This window comes from Dromaius novaehollandiae, chromosome 3 (assembly GCF_036370855.1).
Source record: "Dromaius novaehollandiae isolate bDroNov1 chromosome 3, bDroNov1.hap1, whole genome shotgun sequence".
In the NCBI taxonomy this organism is placed as follows: Eukaryota; Metazoa; Chordata; class Aves; order Casuariiformes; family Dromaiidae; genus Dromaius; species Dromaius novaehollandiae.
The window spans coordinates 59,707,648-59,723,480 of record NC_088100.1 but is presented as its reverse complement, the minus strand read 5'-3'; the positions used below and the strand labels follow the sequence as shown (position 1 = coordinate 59,723,480).

General features: G+C 40.3%; 1 protein-coding gene across 6 annotated transcripts in view; it reads left to right on the top strand.

Annotated features, from left to right (window-relative positions):
• Window positions 1-364: 364 nt before the first annotated feature.
• Window positions 365-15,833, top strand: part of ECHDC1 (ethylmalonyl-CoA decarboxylase 1) — a 37,300-nt gene continuing 21,831 nt past the window's right edge. Inside the window, exons 1-4 of one of the 6 annotated variants that reach the window (XM_064508951.1) lie at window positions 1,145-1,312; window positions 7,873-8,043; window positions 8,802-9,023; window positions 14,007-14,149. In XM_064508951.1, coding sequence (XP_064365021.1) covers window positions 7,998-8,043; window positions 8,802-9,023; window positions 14,007-14,149 — 411 coding nt within the window. In that variant the 5' untranslated portion in view covers window positions 1,145-1,312; window positions 7,873-7,997. Of the gene's footprint in view, window positions 420-882; window positions 1,103-1,144; window positions 1,313-7,804; window positions 8,044-8,801; window positions 9,024-14,006; window positions 14,150-15,833 lie in introns of those variants that run through there. The other 5 variants (XM_064508950.1, XM_026105007.2, XM_026105006.2 and 2 more) reach the window with 5 other exon arrangements.

Genomic DNA, 15,833 nt, shown 5'->3' with positions numbered 1-15,833 from the left:
GGAGAAGAAATATATCCAAATATCTTTCATCCGTACTACAAATACTTAAAACTGAGTCATCTTACATATGTGTACTAACAGAGATAGCAATGAAAACTGCTTCATATTTGCATATTGCTTTGAATAGCCGAAGTGATGTGCATTAAAATAAGCATTTTTTTCCCTTGATCCGTTTCCTGGCATGGTAGCACACATGAGGTGGCACAGGGTTGGAAGGCAATGGAAAGAGAAGGCAGGGCCATAAATGACAGCGCAAATTTTATGCCAGCTGTATGTTTACATGAAACTCCAGCTTAAAGATTAATCATTTTACATACAGGGATAGCTTTGAGCTGGCATTATTCTCCCTCCGTACGACTGCTGGTGCAGGCAAGCTGGACCCGACATTTGGGAGACGGTGGCCAGGACCGCTCCTTCTGGTAGGTGCACACATGTAAAGCAGCACATAAAGCAGCCACACAGGTGAACATGGAGAACTTGAGTCGCTCCTCACCCTGGTGAGAGCATGGCGTTAATTCCCTTCCTTTTGACAGCACACCTGTGAAATGTCAGGGCCTTGCATCTCGGTGGAACAACGTTGAAAATGTTAATGAACAGCTGTTTTGCTCTGGGTTGAATTCTTCGGGCAGAACCATGTATCATAATTGGAGCTAAACGAGGTGAGACATTGTTCCAGAATGACAGAGAGATTAAGTTAATTATGTTGGCTTAGAAAGAATTTCCGCTTTTTGTTGTATTTTTGGCAAAGCCGACTACTAGTGAAAAAAAATAGCAGTAATTTGCTTATGTGGTGCTTATTAACCCTTGCATTTAACAAACATCTTCTGCGGCCAAACTGCTGCAGCTCAAACTGCCCTTCTACCACCTGAGGGTGCCGGTGAGCGGGTGCCATTTGGCGACTGGAACAGCCTAAACAGCACCGGCTTGTTCTGGCTGCCTGTTTCCACGTCTGCTGTTTTGAGGCCTATTCGGGAAATTCTGGGTGCCCGAATACTCTTTTCGCCAGCCTGCGCTTCCTGCCCGAGAAGACGCGGCAGCGATTTTGTGCCATAAACTGGGTAAACGATCACGATAAGAGCAAGAAACGAGGCCCCGCGGCTGGGTATGGCGTCACGCGAGTGCGCCAGTGATGTGGCGCTAACGCGGTGCCGGCCGGCGCTGTGGGCGCGCGCAGCCGGGGGGCTCGGCGGCGGCGCGGGCCGTTGGAGCGCGGTGGCGGTGCCCGGCGGGGCCGCTTTTCCCGCGGCACCGCGCGTCCGCCCCGTCCGGGGGCGGTTCCGGCGCGGTGGGGCCGGGCCGCGCTCCGGGGCAGGTCAGTGCCGGCCGCGGGGCTCCGCCTGCCCCCGGCCCGGCCCCGGGGAGGGGGTCGGGGCCTGCCGGGTGCCGGAGGGGGGTTGGGGGAGATGGAGGCGTCGGTGGGGATGTCGCGTGGGGCGCGGGGTGGCCCCGCGGTCCGGTCCGGGCCGTGGTGGTTGGGGGGGGGGGGCGCCAGTGTCTCAGCGGGGAGGGGGAGGCGCCCCCCCCCCCAAGAGGTCACTGCCATCCCAGGGTAATGTCGCACAGCACGTTTTTGCCCTCCAAAATGTATCATGCAGGCCAAGGAGGCAGAGGACAAACCGCTAGGCCGTCCTGTTAGTTCCCGGTGCGGTGGCAGGGGCTGGGGAGGTGGCGTCGCCGGTTGTGGGGGTGCAGGTGTGCTGCTGCCGTTAGCGGGGTCGTTTGCTTGCAATGCCAGTGGCAACAGGAGCAGTGTTAAGGAGCGGTGCGCGGAGTGGAGTCCAGAGCACTGCTTGACTCTGAAACCTCTTGAACTTTGAGGCAAATTCATCCTTGGGAAAGCATCAGTATTTGAGGTTGCAGCTATGATGAATGTATTTTTGTGCTTTTAATCGTTAGCTCTTTGGTGAATAAAAAGCAAATGGTGTGTTGGCCGTGGTCATTTCTGTTCCTGTGAAGCAATGCTTGTTTTAAGGGTGTCCAATGGTCCCTAACGGACAGTGAGTTTTATATGAACTTGAAGCTATTTTCTGTCACCGTTATACAGGGTCCTTCACTAACATAGGCAAATGGGACCTCTTTAGATCAAAACAGTGAAAAATAAAGGTACTGCATGCTTTTTGCTGAAGATGACAGATTCTTTCTGCAAGGACCTTTGCTGCATAATTTGTATCTTGTACTCCCCATGCAACCAAACCTGAATGTTATTAGGTGGTGTCAGGTATTTATGGAAAGACCTGTTCTGTCAGCTCTTTTGCATCCTTGAAGGCTGCAGTTTTCACTGGCCATGAGTATGTTTTTGTGATTTTTTTTTTTTAACTGATCTTACAACAGTGCAAAGTTTGGACCAGTTAAACGCATTCTATGGCAAGAGCTTAATTACGTACAGCAGTCTTCAGGCCAAAAGAAGATAATTTAATTTGTGGCAGGTGACAGTGCAAGAGAACTGTGAGCCCCTGTGTGAGTTAATTTGTGGCAGAAGTTTAGTGCTTGTAGACTTTGGCTGCAGCTTTCCAGACCTGTATTTCAATGAGAGAGATGGGGTGTCTGCTCTTAAGCTGCTGCGTTTTCTCTCTAGCACGGAGGCAGTCAGGCCCTTGAAGGGAGTGGAACGATGGAAATGATGCTGCCTCTTTTCTGATAATCATCTGGAGTGCAGCATTACTTTTGCAAAGGAAACACTTTTGATGTGACTGTGAAAATAAATTCTCTTGAAGAAAGAGAATAATAATAATACAACAAATTGTGATTAAAAGAGACTATAATTGGTTAGGAACAGAGACACAATGCAGGTCTGAACCTTAGCCTGCAGGGAGCATTTAAAAAAATACAAAAGTAAGCAGAGAACAAATAAATTAGAAAACACTTAGCTTGCCATCCAAAAAATTGAGCTGTTCTGAAACAATGGTGTCTGCTGGAAGAAGATAGGGATGAAAGCAGGGAAGAGGTGTAAATGATAAACCAGATGGAAAAAAAACTGAAATCACCATTTTTTTTTTAAACTTGTAGTGTTAAAAGTTTTTTTTCCCACCATTTATTTTTTATTTCATCTATGCCTAATTTGAAACAATTTAAGTTATTTAATTTGGACATCTCAGTTCTTGCTTTCTTAGCTTCTGGACAAGTAAACATTGTTTCTAATGCTGATATGTGTAAACTGGGAGGCAGAACTATCTATTCTCTAACATAATGACTAAAAGACAGTCCTTTATAATACTAGCTACTTCTAAAGCCCATTTTTAGAGGGGTTGCAAAGCTCTTTAAGGATCTTCACATTGAAAGAGAGGCGGGGTTGAAATAGAGTTGGTTTATTGATCCAACCTAATTTGTCTGTTTTCTACAATATGGGTGCCAGAGACAGCATGCTAAAAATTTGAGTGGGGTTCAGCAAGTTTGGAAGCCACTGCAGCTTGAAAAAGGCATGAGCTAGGCCCCTTAGTCTGCTTAAGGTCTGCTCGCTGCTTTCTTCCTACTGCATGTAGGCCAGCTGGTGAGGTGATTGCCCTTAGCTTGCCTCAGCTGGTAATTAAGAGTTGGAAGGACCTGTTATATAACATGTTTAAGTTGATCTAATCCATTTTTGACTGAAGGAATTAGCGATACCTAAGCAGGTGACCTAGGTGGGTGTCTCTGTAGCCTTCAGATGAGGGGTGGTGACAAGGAGCTGGCAACAGTGGCCTCTTTAACCAGTGCTGCTGAGGAACCCTTAGGTGATACCGCCTTCCCTTATCTTTCTTGTGCCTGAAGTCGTGGTCCATGACTCCTGGTCCCAATGAGGTCCATTCCCTTGACTAGAATTGCATCCGGTGCTGTTTCCTGTTTGATTTTGCTGTTGCTGAATTCCTTCTCTCTGTCCAAGAACTCTTTTTTTTTTTTTTTTTTTTTTTTTCCTCCACAGTCACTGACCATCCCATTGTTACAGGTCTTAGCCAGTTGGTGTTAATGATTCTCAACTTTCCTTTTTTCTACAGATGGACTATTTTCATGCTTCGGTTATCTTTTTCCTTCCTGCTCTGCTCTTTTGTCTGCATTCACATTATAAGGTCTGTTCTTAGCATTGGATCACCACTTGTTTTCCATTTGTTAGTCCATCGCTGTAGAACATAGTGCAGCATCTGACAGTTGCTCATTGTTCTCTAGTACAAACGAATGCCTTCTGCAGTGGCTGGTAACACATGCGCGGGCACACACAGAGTTGAACCATGAATCCTCATCATCTTATCTTCAGTTGACTTCTTCTACCCCTTTCTCAATTTCCCACCTTCACACTTCTGTAGTTGTCACTGAAATTGCTCCTGCTGGAGGTCTTCATCTAGTCAAGTTCTGTGCTTCATGACCTGTCAGCTGCCTTTGATGCTGTTGGCAGCATCACAGAAGTGACAAACCTTCTCTTGGTCATGCTTTCACCTTCCTAATTGTTCTTTTGCAATCTCATCTGAATATTTTCTTTTCCCTGAGATTTTGTTGATGGATTTTGTAGGCAATGTCCTCCCCGCGCCCCCCCCTCCCCCCCCGCTGCACTTACTCTGGATATCTTTATCCAAAACCAGAATTTTAGCTGCTGTCTCTTTGCAGTGACTCATAGATCTGTATTTGCCCTTCACACCTGACACTTCCTGCCCTGAACAAAGGGGCATGCTTGTTTCTCTGATGTATCACAGATGACTAGCTGGTCATTGTAAGCTCAGCATGGTAAAAACACATCCCCACATCTCTCTTTCCCGTTTTTTAATCCAGTGGCTTGTGTAAATATCTCAGGCACCATTTTTGAGTTGGAATTTTCCCTGCTTGCATATTTAGATCTTGCTGATTATTTCTGTGTAGGTGCTCTCTAGTAGGTGCTCTCTAGTTCAGCTTATCCTGTTTGTGCATGCGGCTCAAATCCTCTTCTGGGCTCTCAACGTACTTTCTCTGGTTTGTGTTAGTTCTACCCACTCAGGAGATTGCTCTGACCACCTATCTTTATGCTATCCATTTTGGCAGCAGCTGGCAATATTGCCAAAGGCTGCTGTTTGATACAGCGTGTTAGAAGACAAAACTTGGGGTTGCAGCAGAATGGTGGTGTGTGGCAAGAACAAATATGGTTGGATGTGAGTTGGTTTAGTTTCCCGCGGAGTCTTCTCAGTTAGAAAGGGAAGATCAGTCCTGTGTGTCTTCCCCCTCCCCCGGGTTGTCTTTTTCTTAATATTGTGTGAGCTGAACTTTAACTGGGTGGTTACCAGGCCTCTGATACATAGTTTTGTGTATGTGTGTATATATGTATATGTGTGCTCATCTCTGTGTGGGTGTGTGTATATATATATACACACACACTGTTCTTGCATAAGTGTATCATTGCTCTGATACTGACGTTTTGGGCATGTGTTCATATTAACCAGTGATCTGCTAGCCCACAGGCAAGGGTAATGTAAAGTCATTTGAGTGCCAAATAGATTTAAAAAATTATGTTAGAGGTTCAATAATAGGTTACGGATGTAACTAGATATCGTGGAAAGAACAATTATTGCTTATCTGTTAGTTGTCACCAGTGATATGTTAAAGCTCTGGCAGTTTTTAAAACAATTGAGAAATACTAGTTGTTCCTAGTGTTTATTATTCCAGTGCTGTCAGAAATTTGGTCACTATAAAAACCATGCTTAAATTATGTGCTGCAGAGATGTTAGCGGCTATAGCATCTCTGTCTTTTTAAAACTAGACTAAGACTTCATTTCTGGAAATATATCTAAACAGATACAATTACTTCATGCAAAACTGAAAATTCCAAAATTTTAGTATGATAAATATCTCTTGATTTGTCCTACAACATTATGCTGATACTGCAGCATCTCTTTCTTGCATTGCTTTCACTTATGGTACAAAAATACCAATCTCTGTCATGCAGTGGATTGCAACTGCTCTATACTGACTGCAACTTTGAAATTTTGTCAGAGATCAGTAGAAATCCCTTTAGTTTGGGAGAGCTGAAGCTTAAATATCATGCTTTTCCTGAGTGGTTAGCTTTCTCTGACTTAGCTGTTAAAATAATCTTTTATTTATTAAAAAAAAAAAAAAAGTAGATGGCGCTGACCAGCACTGTTAGAGATGGTTTAGAAGAAATTGTTCAATGATAATACTTTGCATGAATCATTAATCATGACTCATGATCAGCAGGCAGTGATGTCCAATTTGTTTTCTAAACCCTCATTTGCCGATGCTCTTTATTACCATAGTGATAATATTAAAGAGTTGTTAGTGCATATAACCATGCAGTTAAAAATGACAGACTCTTTTTTTCATGGAATAAAATTTCCATATCTTAAGTCTGTTTTACTCTGTACATTTTTTGACATGTAAAACCTAAGTAGTATAAAAGCGATCAAACAAGTATAATTTGGCAGGGAGTTAGGTTAACAGAACAGATTTTTTGCTTTCAAGCCAATCATTGTGGATTTCTAGACCATTAAATCTAGTCTGTCTTCTTATGAAGATTGGAGAGGTTTTGAATTCATTAAAAATTGAGAACTAATTGCTCTGTGTTAAATCAAGCATAGTACAGGAGAGCCCCGTGCAATCTGTCTTTTACTGCTGTGCTGCACTTTGCAATGAGAGCCTGCACTATTCATGTTTTTAATGTTCGTTTTTTTCTTGAGCAGAAACTAGCAGCTGGACAGAAGGTTTTGTTGCATGAATGCATGTCGAGGAATGACTAGTGAAGTTTTAGAGCAACAGCTTATTTTCACTGGTGAATGTGGATTGGTGTAAATCAAGGATGAGTGAATTAACAAAATTTGTCACTTTGTTGTGTGACACCTTTGTTCTGTGTGCACCTTATTTATTTATTTATTTAGTGTTCTGGCACCCTGCAGTATGAGATGATGTCAGAAATAAAGAGCCTGAATAGAAAAAGAAGAATTTTGCTAGGAAACCAGGTTTGGAAATGTGTTTTCACTCTTAAAAAGTTACCAATAAAAGTAGTTTTAAAAGCTCTGAAAGGCTGAAATGTTGCAGATAACATTAGAATATGCATATATAGGGAGTGTTAAGGTTTAGAAGCAGCATGATGATGTCGTTTATGAATTCAAGAATCTTGTATTCAATCAGATGTTAACTTGGTTGCATTTTAATCACTTTTATTACCTTATACTTGAATTTAGAAAACAGTTGATCATGACTGATTAAAGCCTTGGATTTTGTAAGGAACTGAGAAGACTCTTCAATGTCTTTCACTAGAAGTTTAAAAAATGATCCCTTTACCCACTACAATGCACGTCACATTATAATGCATAGATTTGGATAAGCCTTACAAGTTTCTGTGTCAAACATGTGGGACAGTGCTATATTGGTAGCTGTAATGTGGCAGGACAGATAACGAATTTATTGACACAGGAGACTCTCAAAATCTCCTGGTATGACAAGTGCTTCTGCATCACCTGATGTGGTTGCTATGCAAACTCCTTCTCCATTTAAATGAGAGTTATACCTGCCCAACAGAAGCATTTTCTGCTTTAGTACAGGATGGTGCTGCTAGCTACAAGATAAATGTACCCCTCAGGATTGTTCACTTCTTTCATTCTAAACTCTATTTTTGTATGTATATATTTTAATGTGTTTGCTTATTCACGTGTATGTGTATATGATGTACATTTTTCAAAATTTCAGTCTATTTATTGTAAGAAGCTCTGGACACAGCATTAATATCTAGCTGTCACCAAATTCTGTCACAGATGAGTATGTCTTTTGTTCAGGGTTCATCTTGGAAAAACTGTGATCTGTGAAGGTTTTTTTTACTTCTGACTTTGAGTGGCTTCTTAGATGACTTCTTTTTCAGATCACCTGTCTTCTGTTCTGAGATTTACCCAATTTCTTTCAAATCACCTGTAAACCACTTTTCCACAGTGAATGAAACAAAGCAAAGCCACAGTTCAAGAGTAATATTGTATACAGACATTAGATAATGACTTCTTGTCACTTCCTGGTATACGTGGACACTCTGTAGGGTGGGAATAGCAGAGGAATAAGCCATGGGCGCACTGGTACATAGAAATGGACTACCGATATGTATAAAAGGCAAGTACAATGCTCAATTTATAATACTGTTGTACACATTTCCTCTGTTGGAACACTGTATTGGTTCTGGTGTTCTGTGTTGAAGTAAGATGAATTCAAAGTGGAGCAAGAGCTACTAGAATGATTGAGAAAGGCTTATATCTACCAGTGGCTAGAAAATCTAAATATTTTTAAGATGTGCTAGTGGGATTATGTGACAAGGAACTGACCCCTATATAGAAATGATCTTTGGTTCTTAATGTCTGTGTTCTCAAGATTTCTCTCAGGAAGATCTTGTGCAATAGTTTCTTACAGGAAAAGAAGGAGACCTTGGAAACTATGGCTTTTTTCTCTCTCTCTTTCTCTCTCTCTTTATTTTTATATTTATTTGTTTATTTACTTTTGGAAGACTAGTGCAGAGTAAGCTGGTGTAGTGGAGACCATCATTGTCTTACTACAATTTTTGAGCCTCTTTCTTGTTTTGCACCCAAATACTTTTGCATAGTTTTTACAAGAAAAGAGTTTAAAATATGTTAATTTTTGGCTTAACTACTAAAATCACTGCTTAAAACTCCTCCTGTTTAACTTTGTGAGAGTAGAGTTAAAGTAAGAATTTTGCAAATCCTATCTATGGTAAGGAGGTTTCTGTAGACTTCTGTGATTGCTTCACCTCAGTGTTACTTTCTGCTATCCTGTTCCTGTCTTTGTCAGAGGACTGAGGTTTATCTCAAAGGGAAATCTCTGATTCTTTTTTTTTTTATATATATATTTATTTCCAGAAATGGCAGCTGATCTGTGGAAAAGCTTACTTCAGACTGCAAAAGAAAAGATAATACAACAGAGAAGGGCATCACTATATGACTGTGCTCATGGCTATCAGGAAGAATTGATAAAGAAGAAACTTCAGCAGTTTCCTGGGGGGTCCATCAACCTTTCCAAAGAAGGGAATGGCATTGGAATTCTGACCTTGAACAACCCAAGACTAATGAATGCCTTCACAGGTATTATTGGGGATGCTGTTTACTTGGTGTTTTTTTTTTTAAATTTCTTTTCTTTCCCTTTCAGTTAGCTATTTTAGCATTTTGCCCAAGCAAAATTAAAAGCTGTGCCTTACTGTGCCTTAGTTAACAGGAGAAGTGTTTGGCTTTTAATCAGAGGTGCAGTAAGTGTCCACTGCTCCGCATGGTAGTAGTTTTCCAGTAAGCATCATGAGAATGTAAGTTCTCAATGACACAAGGACTTTCTGGTAGAACCTGCCTGTCCCTTTTTTTCAGTCAGCACACAGTTCTGCTGCTGTGCTCTTTCTTACTTCTCCTTTCTTTTTGTCTCTACTGCTGTGGAAACATAGAGTATTTTTAGGAGGGTGGGTAGGTATCATCTTAGCTTTGTAGGTGGTGTAGAATGGATGAGTTTATTTCTTTGTTCTTTATCTAATATCTTTCCTGTAACTTAAGCTTTGGTAATTCAGTCTTTTCCAGCCACCCAAACTGGCTTTTATTTCTTCCTTTATCTGTCGTTTATCTTAAATACCAATGACTGTTAAAAGAGGATTAGATGAGCTGGGTATTCTCAGCTGTTGCAGATCAAGAATCTTAGTAATATACTTTTACACTGGGCAATACTTAGCTGTTAGGTAATAGCAGAAAGAGAAAGGACAGGTAAAGCCCAGTCTGTTATGGAGATCAGATGTAATATGAGTCAAGTGGCTTAAACTAAACTTTCATAGGGACTTACAACTATGTTCCTCATTTTTTCTGGGTGCTTAACAGGAGGCTCTCAGAAGTGATTTATTTGTAGAAGTGCTGAGCAATCACAGCTGCTATGTAGGTCACTGGTAGCTGTGCTTTGAATGTACTAAGTGCTGTATAATGTTAATGTACTGAAATGATATCATGCAGATCTCAGATTGGACACCCAAAATTAGTGGATATTTTCTTTGTCTCAGCTGGTGGTCTAAAATAATCTCTTCTCTTGTCATAGGAGTGCTGTGAAAATAAATTATTAGTTTATTTGAATTACTTAGAAGCTATTGCAGCAAACAGAGGCTACAAAAAAACCATGAGAAAATCAAGACTTATGTCTTTGTTGTGGACCCTGATTAGCATATAGCAAATGAGGCATGGGACCAGGCACTTCTGTTTCAAGGGAGCACATAGAGCCCTGTGGAGAGAGTACTCCATTTTACTGCGTAATAGCCACCAAAATTTGCTGGGCAAATCTTTCTGTGGCAGTCTAAGAGGTTACTGCTGCTTTCTACTGTATGCCTCCAACAGAGATTTTTATTGTTATGGCAGGGAGGGTAGAAGCAAAACCATGCTGGCCCCTTGGCCACTGCAGTTGATGGTATGGAATATTAATTCATACTGCATTTGATTTCAGTTTAACACTTCTGTCTGTGAACTGCAGTTGCTGAGAAGCTAGCAAGTACTTGTTCCTTTTCCACTTGCTGTGTATGGAGTAGTACCCTTCAGCAGAAGTATGGAGAGGGATAGGCTGTGTGACCCCAAATTTACCTGTTGACTTCATCTGCCAGAGGCTGTAAACACCCTACCTCAAAGAAATTCTGTTGATTCTGTGTCTCAGGGCTTCTGAATAGTAGCAGATGTGAATTTATATATAAATGTAGGCTTCCTTTAGAAAGCTCTAAAACATCAATAAACTGTTGAGAGAAATCCTATTTACCAGGCATTTACTTGATGCAGCAGCTTTTTATCTCAAAGGAATTATGTTTATTCTAAGCTTGAGCAACTCATGGAACTGAAAGCAAAATAAAATTGTTAGCAAATTGGTAATGGGTAATGTGGAGGTTGTTATGCCTTTTTTTTTTCTCCTCTTAATTGGAATCTGATAGCCACCTGTTTGAAATGGTGTCTTTGGAAACAAATGCTAATAATGTCAGTTTTAGCATCGTGGAACAAATTTCAGCAGCCTAACCTCTTGCTGAACTAAAGTTGAACTTAATTTAAAAGAAAATGGACCAGTCTACAGGAACTAAATAAGTGTTGATAATTCTACTGTCTAGAATTGACTTTGAAACACTTGTTGTTAAATTGTAATGAAAAGGCAAACAAATTATTATTCTGGGTAAATTTAGTGTTGTGAAGAGCATGAACTTATTGGTGACAAATACTGAAAGACCAAGACAGACAAAAGGAGGATCTGCTTTAATGGTGTGTCCTAATCATTATATCAATCATCACAGACTGTGTCTATTGGTAAAATGTTACTTCAGTGTTGTCAGTGTAGTCAGTAATGGAAGGAAGCTCCTCCTATGAGGAGGGGACAGACTTTTTTAATACTCTCGTTTCTTGCCATTGCATACAGCTGGCTGATACAGTCCCTTTTTTAAACTCCAATTCAGTTAACTAGATTTTTGTCTCCTATAATACTCTTGCAGAAAGACTCTTTAGTACCTCCCACTTTGATTTTTAAAGGCATTGCAAACAGTGGTTATGCTCTATCTTGACTATGGCAGAGCTTTGACGCTGGCCCAAATACTTTTCTCATGAGAAAACGTGGGAAATGTGGGCAAAGTGAAATCCATGGGGCTGAGCCACACATATTTAAAGAACGGCATATGCAGAAAAGTCATTGTTGAATATACTTGCAAGCTGGGAAAGCATTGCAAGACCTAAAGAAGTCTCTTCTAGGCCTTGTTCTGCTCAGTATTTTCGTTCATGGCTTGGAAGATGAAATAGAAAGTGAACTGCTGAAATTGTCAGATGACCCCAAATTGGGTGAACTTGCAAGGAGGTTGTATTTTGGAGCAGAGGAACGGAACTCAAAGTTATCTTGATTAACTGCTAAAAGAGCTCAAGATCAACAAAATGAAATTCAATGAAAACAGATGTTATGGGCCATGCATAAGAAGCATGATTAAATTATAAATACAAAATGGAAAGGAACTGGTAGCAGTGCTGAGATTTGTTAGAGATTCATAGTCTGAACCTGCCAGTGCAAAAAACCCCAGTATCATTCTGATTATCTAGTATGTAGTGTCCACTTAATTCTTGCCCACCTCAGGAGCATTGTCAAAAAATGATATTTTGGTGGCTGAGACCAAGACTAAGGTGCAAGTGCTTTGTGGAACATTCACTCTTGACCTGGCACTGGCATGCTTGCTTCACAAGGGGCTGCAAAGAAAAACAAGCAGGAAGGAAAATAACCCCAACCGGTAGGAATGGCTACTAGAAGACCATTTTAGGTCAGGAAAAGTTCTGTGCATGCAGGAGTGGGGTCAAAAAGCAAGTCTTGGCAGAAAAGTGAAGAGTCATCAAGGGTATTAATCTAAAGCACGTTTGTATTGGAAGCAGGTAGGCCTGTCTAAATTCTTGTCAAAGGAAGGTAGAGCTGAAAATATGATTAACCTGTATGTAGGCTGCTTTTCGAAACTTGTTTCTGTAAGTGCTTTGTCTTAAGAGTGTATCTGAGTGTGAGTCATAGGCACTCAAAGAGGAAGAGCTTTAACTTAATGTTGGGTAAAAGCTCAGTTGGTGTGAAGGAAGGACTAGCTCCAGAAATGGGGGATTTATGGAATTTCACTTCAGGAAGGGCAGTAGCTGTGACTGAAAACATTGTTGGTTGTAGTCAGGAAGACCACTGAGGTAGTAAAAGTATAGCCAGATTTGTGATGGAGAATGGGAAAGTTGTCCTCAACTAGGTGCTCTGTCACTAGCTATTGAATAGTTGTTGGTCATACTAATGTGAAGTAGATTAAAAACAAGCATCTACAGGGGAAAGTTTGCCTTGCTGTGGAGTGAATTCTTCGGGGTAGGTCAGGTATTAATTCACACCTCCCCATTAGCCAATAAAACGTGAAAAGAATCGTGTGGACATGGACCGTTGCAGTAAGTGCTTGAATTTCATGTATAGCTGATGAAGAGAGGCAAGTGCTCTCAAAGTCCCCAAAAGCAGATCCTGCGAGGGTAAGTCCAGGCAATTCCTTTGGGTGGTGCATAAAATTTAAGTGCTTATACTGAGCAAACTGGATTCTACCCTCAGCAACTCATAATTAGTTCTGACTTGCACAAGTGTCTCCATTCCACATTTTAAAGGTAGAGTTATACCTAGCTATCTGACAGCACTAATGACTTTCCTGCTTTTCATCCTGCTCTTTTCCAATGTCTTTAGGGCAGGAATTAATTAAAAACATTTTTTTGTGTGTGTGGGGAGAGAGGGGGTCTGTTCCATAACACTGGGAGTTATCATAGTTACAACAGTTGTAGTCTGAGAAGGCTCTTATGCAAACATATGAGAATATTATGTTTAAGCTAGAAGTAAAAAGCAAGTACTGTACAATCCGTACATTTGGAAGTTCTGCTATACTCTGTAAAGAGAGCCTTTCTAGACAGGTACCAGGGAGGGAGTCAAAGATGTTTTTGAAAGATCCTTTTTTTTTTCTTGTCCTGTTAAAAGATGTAAGGCCCTTTGCTCCTACTTTCAAATGTATTCCCCTTTGAATGGACATGTCTAAATGTCTTTGAGGTCCAGCAGTGTTTGGTTTTTAGCTCTTTTTTTTTAAGAATCTTTATTAAAGCTGACTGGTCATACCTTGAATCTAACTGGCATATGATTATTTTCTGTGCTCTGAAAGCTCTTTGGACAGGGTGAAGTGAAGGTAACATGAAGGTCATCATAAGATGGATAGACCTACCCATGAGTGGATACATATAAGTTCATGTGGCATGAATGCACACAATTACAAATAAAGATAAAGCTGCTAGAGTTTATGCTAGATTCCTTGCAAGCTTTCTTTTTGTGAGTGTAGTCCAAACTTCAGAATATTTTTCAGAATTCCAAGAAGTGGATCTCTGAGGATAAAAATGTATGACAGTGATTGTGTGGGGGGTTTTAGATGATGCTCTCTTGTATTTTTAAGCCAATCACTTATCAATGATAACTTGTTTTTGACAGTGAAAAATGTAATGTAAAATATGGTGATAATCACATCCTCTTAAAAAATTTCCTCCTCCCCTTTATGACAGGCACTATGATGCTGGAACTCCAGGAGAGGGTAACTGAATTGGAAACCTGGAAGGAGGGTAAAGGCCTTATTGTCTGTGGTGTGGGAAACACTTTTTGTTCAGGATCTGATTTGAATGCCGTCAAAGCAATGTCCAACTCTGAGGCAAGTAGTGATGCAAATTACATTTTTGGAGAAAAATGAGCTCTATGATATTCTGAGATCTCTTTCAGACAGAGGTGTTTAACTGTGCTTATGCTGCAATTATACATGCAAGTCATAGAATGGAGATTTTCATGGTTCAAAAAATCTTGGCAGCCCCTTTAAGTAATGACTTAAGTGTTACTGTAATTGATTCATAGCTCTGAATCTGTACATTACATATTCTTTTTAGCCTCCTCTTTTAAAAATGTCATTTCAGTTTCTCAGAGCTTTATACGGTGAATTTACATGTAAAATAACCTGCGTTTCAGTAGTTTGACCTTTAAAAGCAGATGCAAGAAATCATTCCTCATGTATTCTAAAGTCAAAAACAAATTTAAGAGGCATAGCTGCTCTTACAGAAAGATTTCAATTTTGTCAGCACTGTGCTTGTAGCTGAATGAAATGCAAGGACAGCTTTGTCCTGTAGAGCTTTGGATTGATCTTATGTCAGATGAGTCATATGTGCAACTTCAGGGTTGAAGAGATGAGAGCATGGCAACATGGCATTTCTTTTTTTACTGGCACCACCTGTTTTGGCAACTTTTACACATGCTATTGTTCTTTTTATGGGTTAATACGTGGTTCTTGCCAATATGTGAAGAACCTTATCAGCTGTGGGGTGGGGAATCATATTCTGCTGCTATTCCATCTTGATTCACAGTTGTAGTAGCAGACATCCTGGTGCTTATTTGTGCTCATTTCAAGTTTTCAGGTTTTGGCAATACAGATTAATTTTAATTGAGCATTTCAGTAAAAACAGCAACTCAAGAACTGATTAATCTGGTATTTGTCTCTAGTGAGGAGTTGTCTCTGTTGATGAAACTTAATATCTTAAAATACAAGGGCTTAAATATTTTGGCCTGATAAATAGGATGGTCCGGTTCTCAAAAGTTACAGGAGGCTTTGTTTCCTGTGTGGAACACCTTGAGAGATGTGCTTCTCTAAGTTTGGAGATACCATGCTTTATAGACATAAAGAAAAAAAATTAATTAATCACAGACATGTCTAGATTTCAAAAATGACCTGTGCTCCTAAAATATCCAAGTGAAAATTCCTCAAAAATTGTATCTGAACTATTCAGCTTAGTTTAGCATTATAGTAACAGAAAAGAAGCTGAAATCAGACAAAGGCCAATTTTTTTTTCTGACCTGCAGTCTAAGCTTTCCTTTAGAATTCTGTATTCAGTAATTTTCAATGATTCTGTTTCCCTATAGGCTGTTTGACATTTAGTATTTTGTCTGTATGTTTAAAGAAATTTCTTGGAGTCACTACAATGGGAGAGAGGGTTGAAGTAAGGATTAGGATCTGTAACAGATGTACTGGGCAAAATGAAATGCATACGTATTGATTATAACTTTGTTGAAAATTCTCTGCAAAGAACCTAGATCCTATGCTAATACTGAAATACAAGTGTAAGAGTCATAAGAAATGGTCCAAGAATAATTAAACATCGTTGCTTTATGTTCCCTTGGCAGTGTTCAAACTATTTATTCCGAAGTGAGAAATTCTCTATAATGGCAACCCCCTAAACCATCTGTTTGATAGGATTTAATAGTCATTATTTAATAAAACTTCAACAGAATAAGGAATAGCATTTACTTTACTTTAGAGTTGCAGAACTCTGCTCTATAACTTGCTGCAGGTG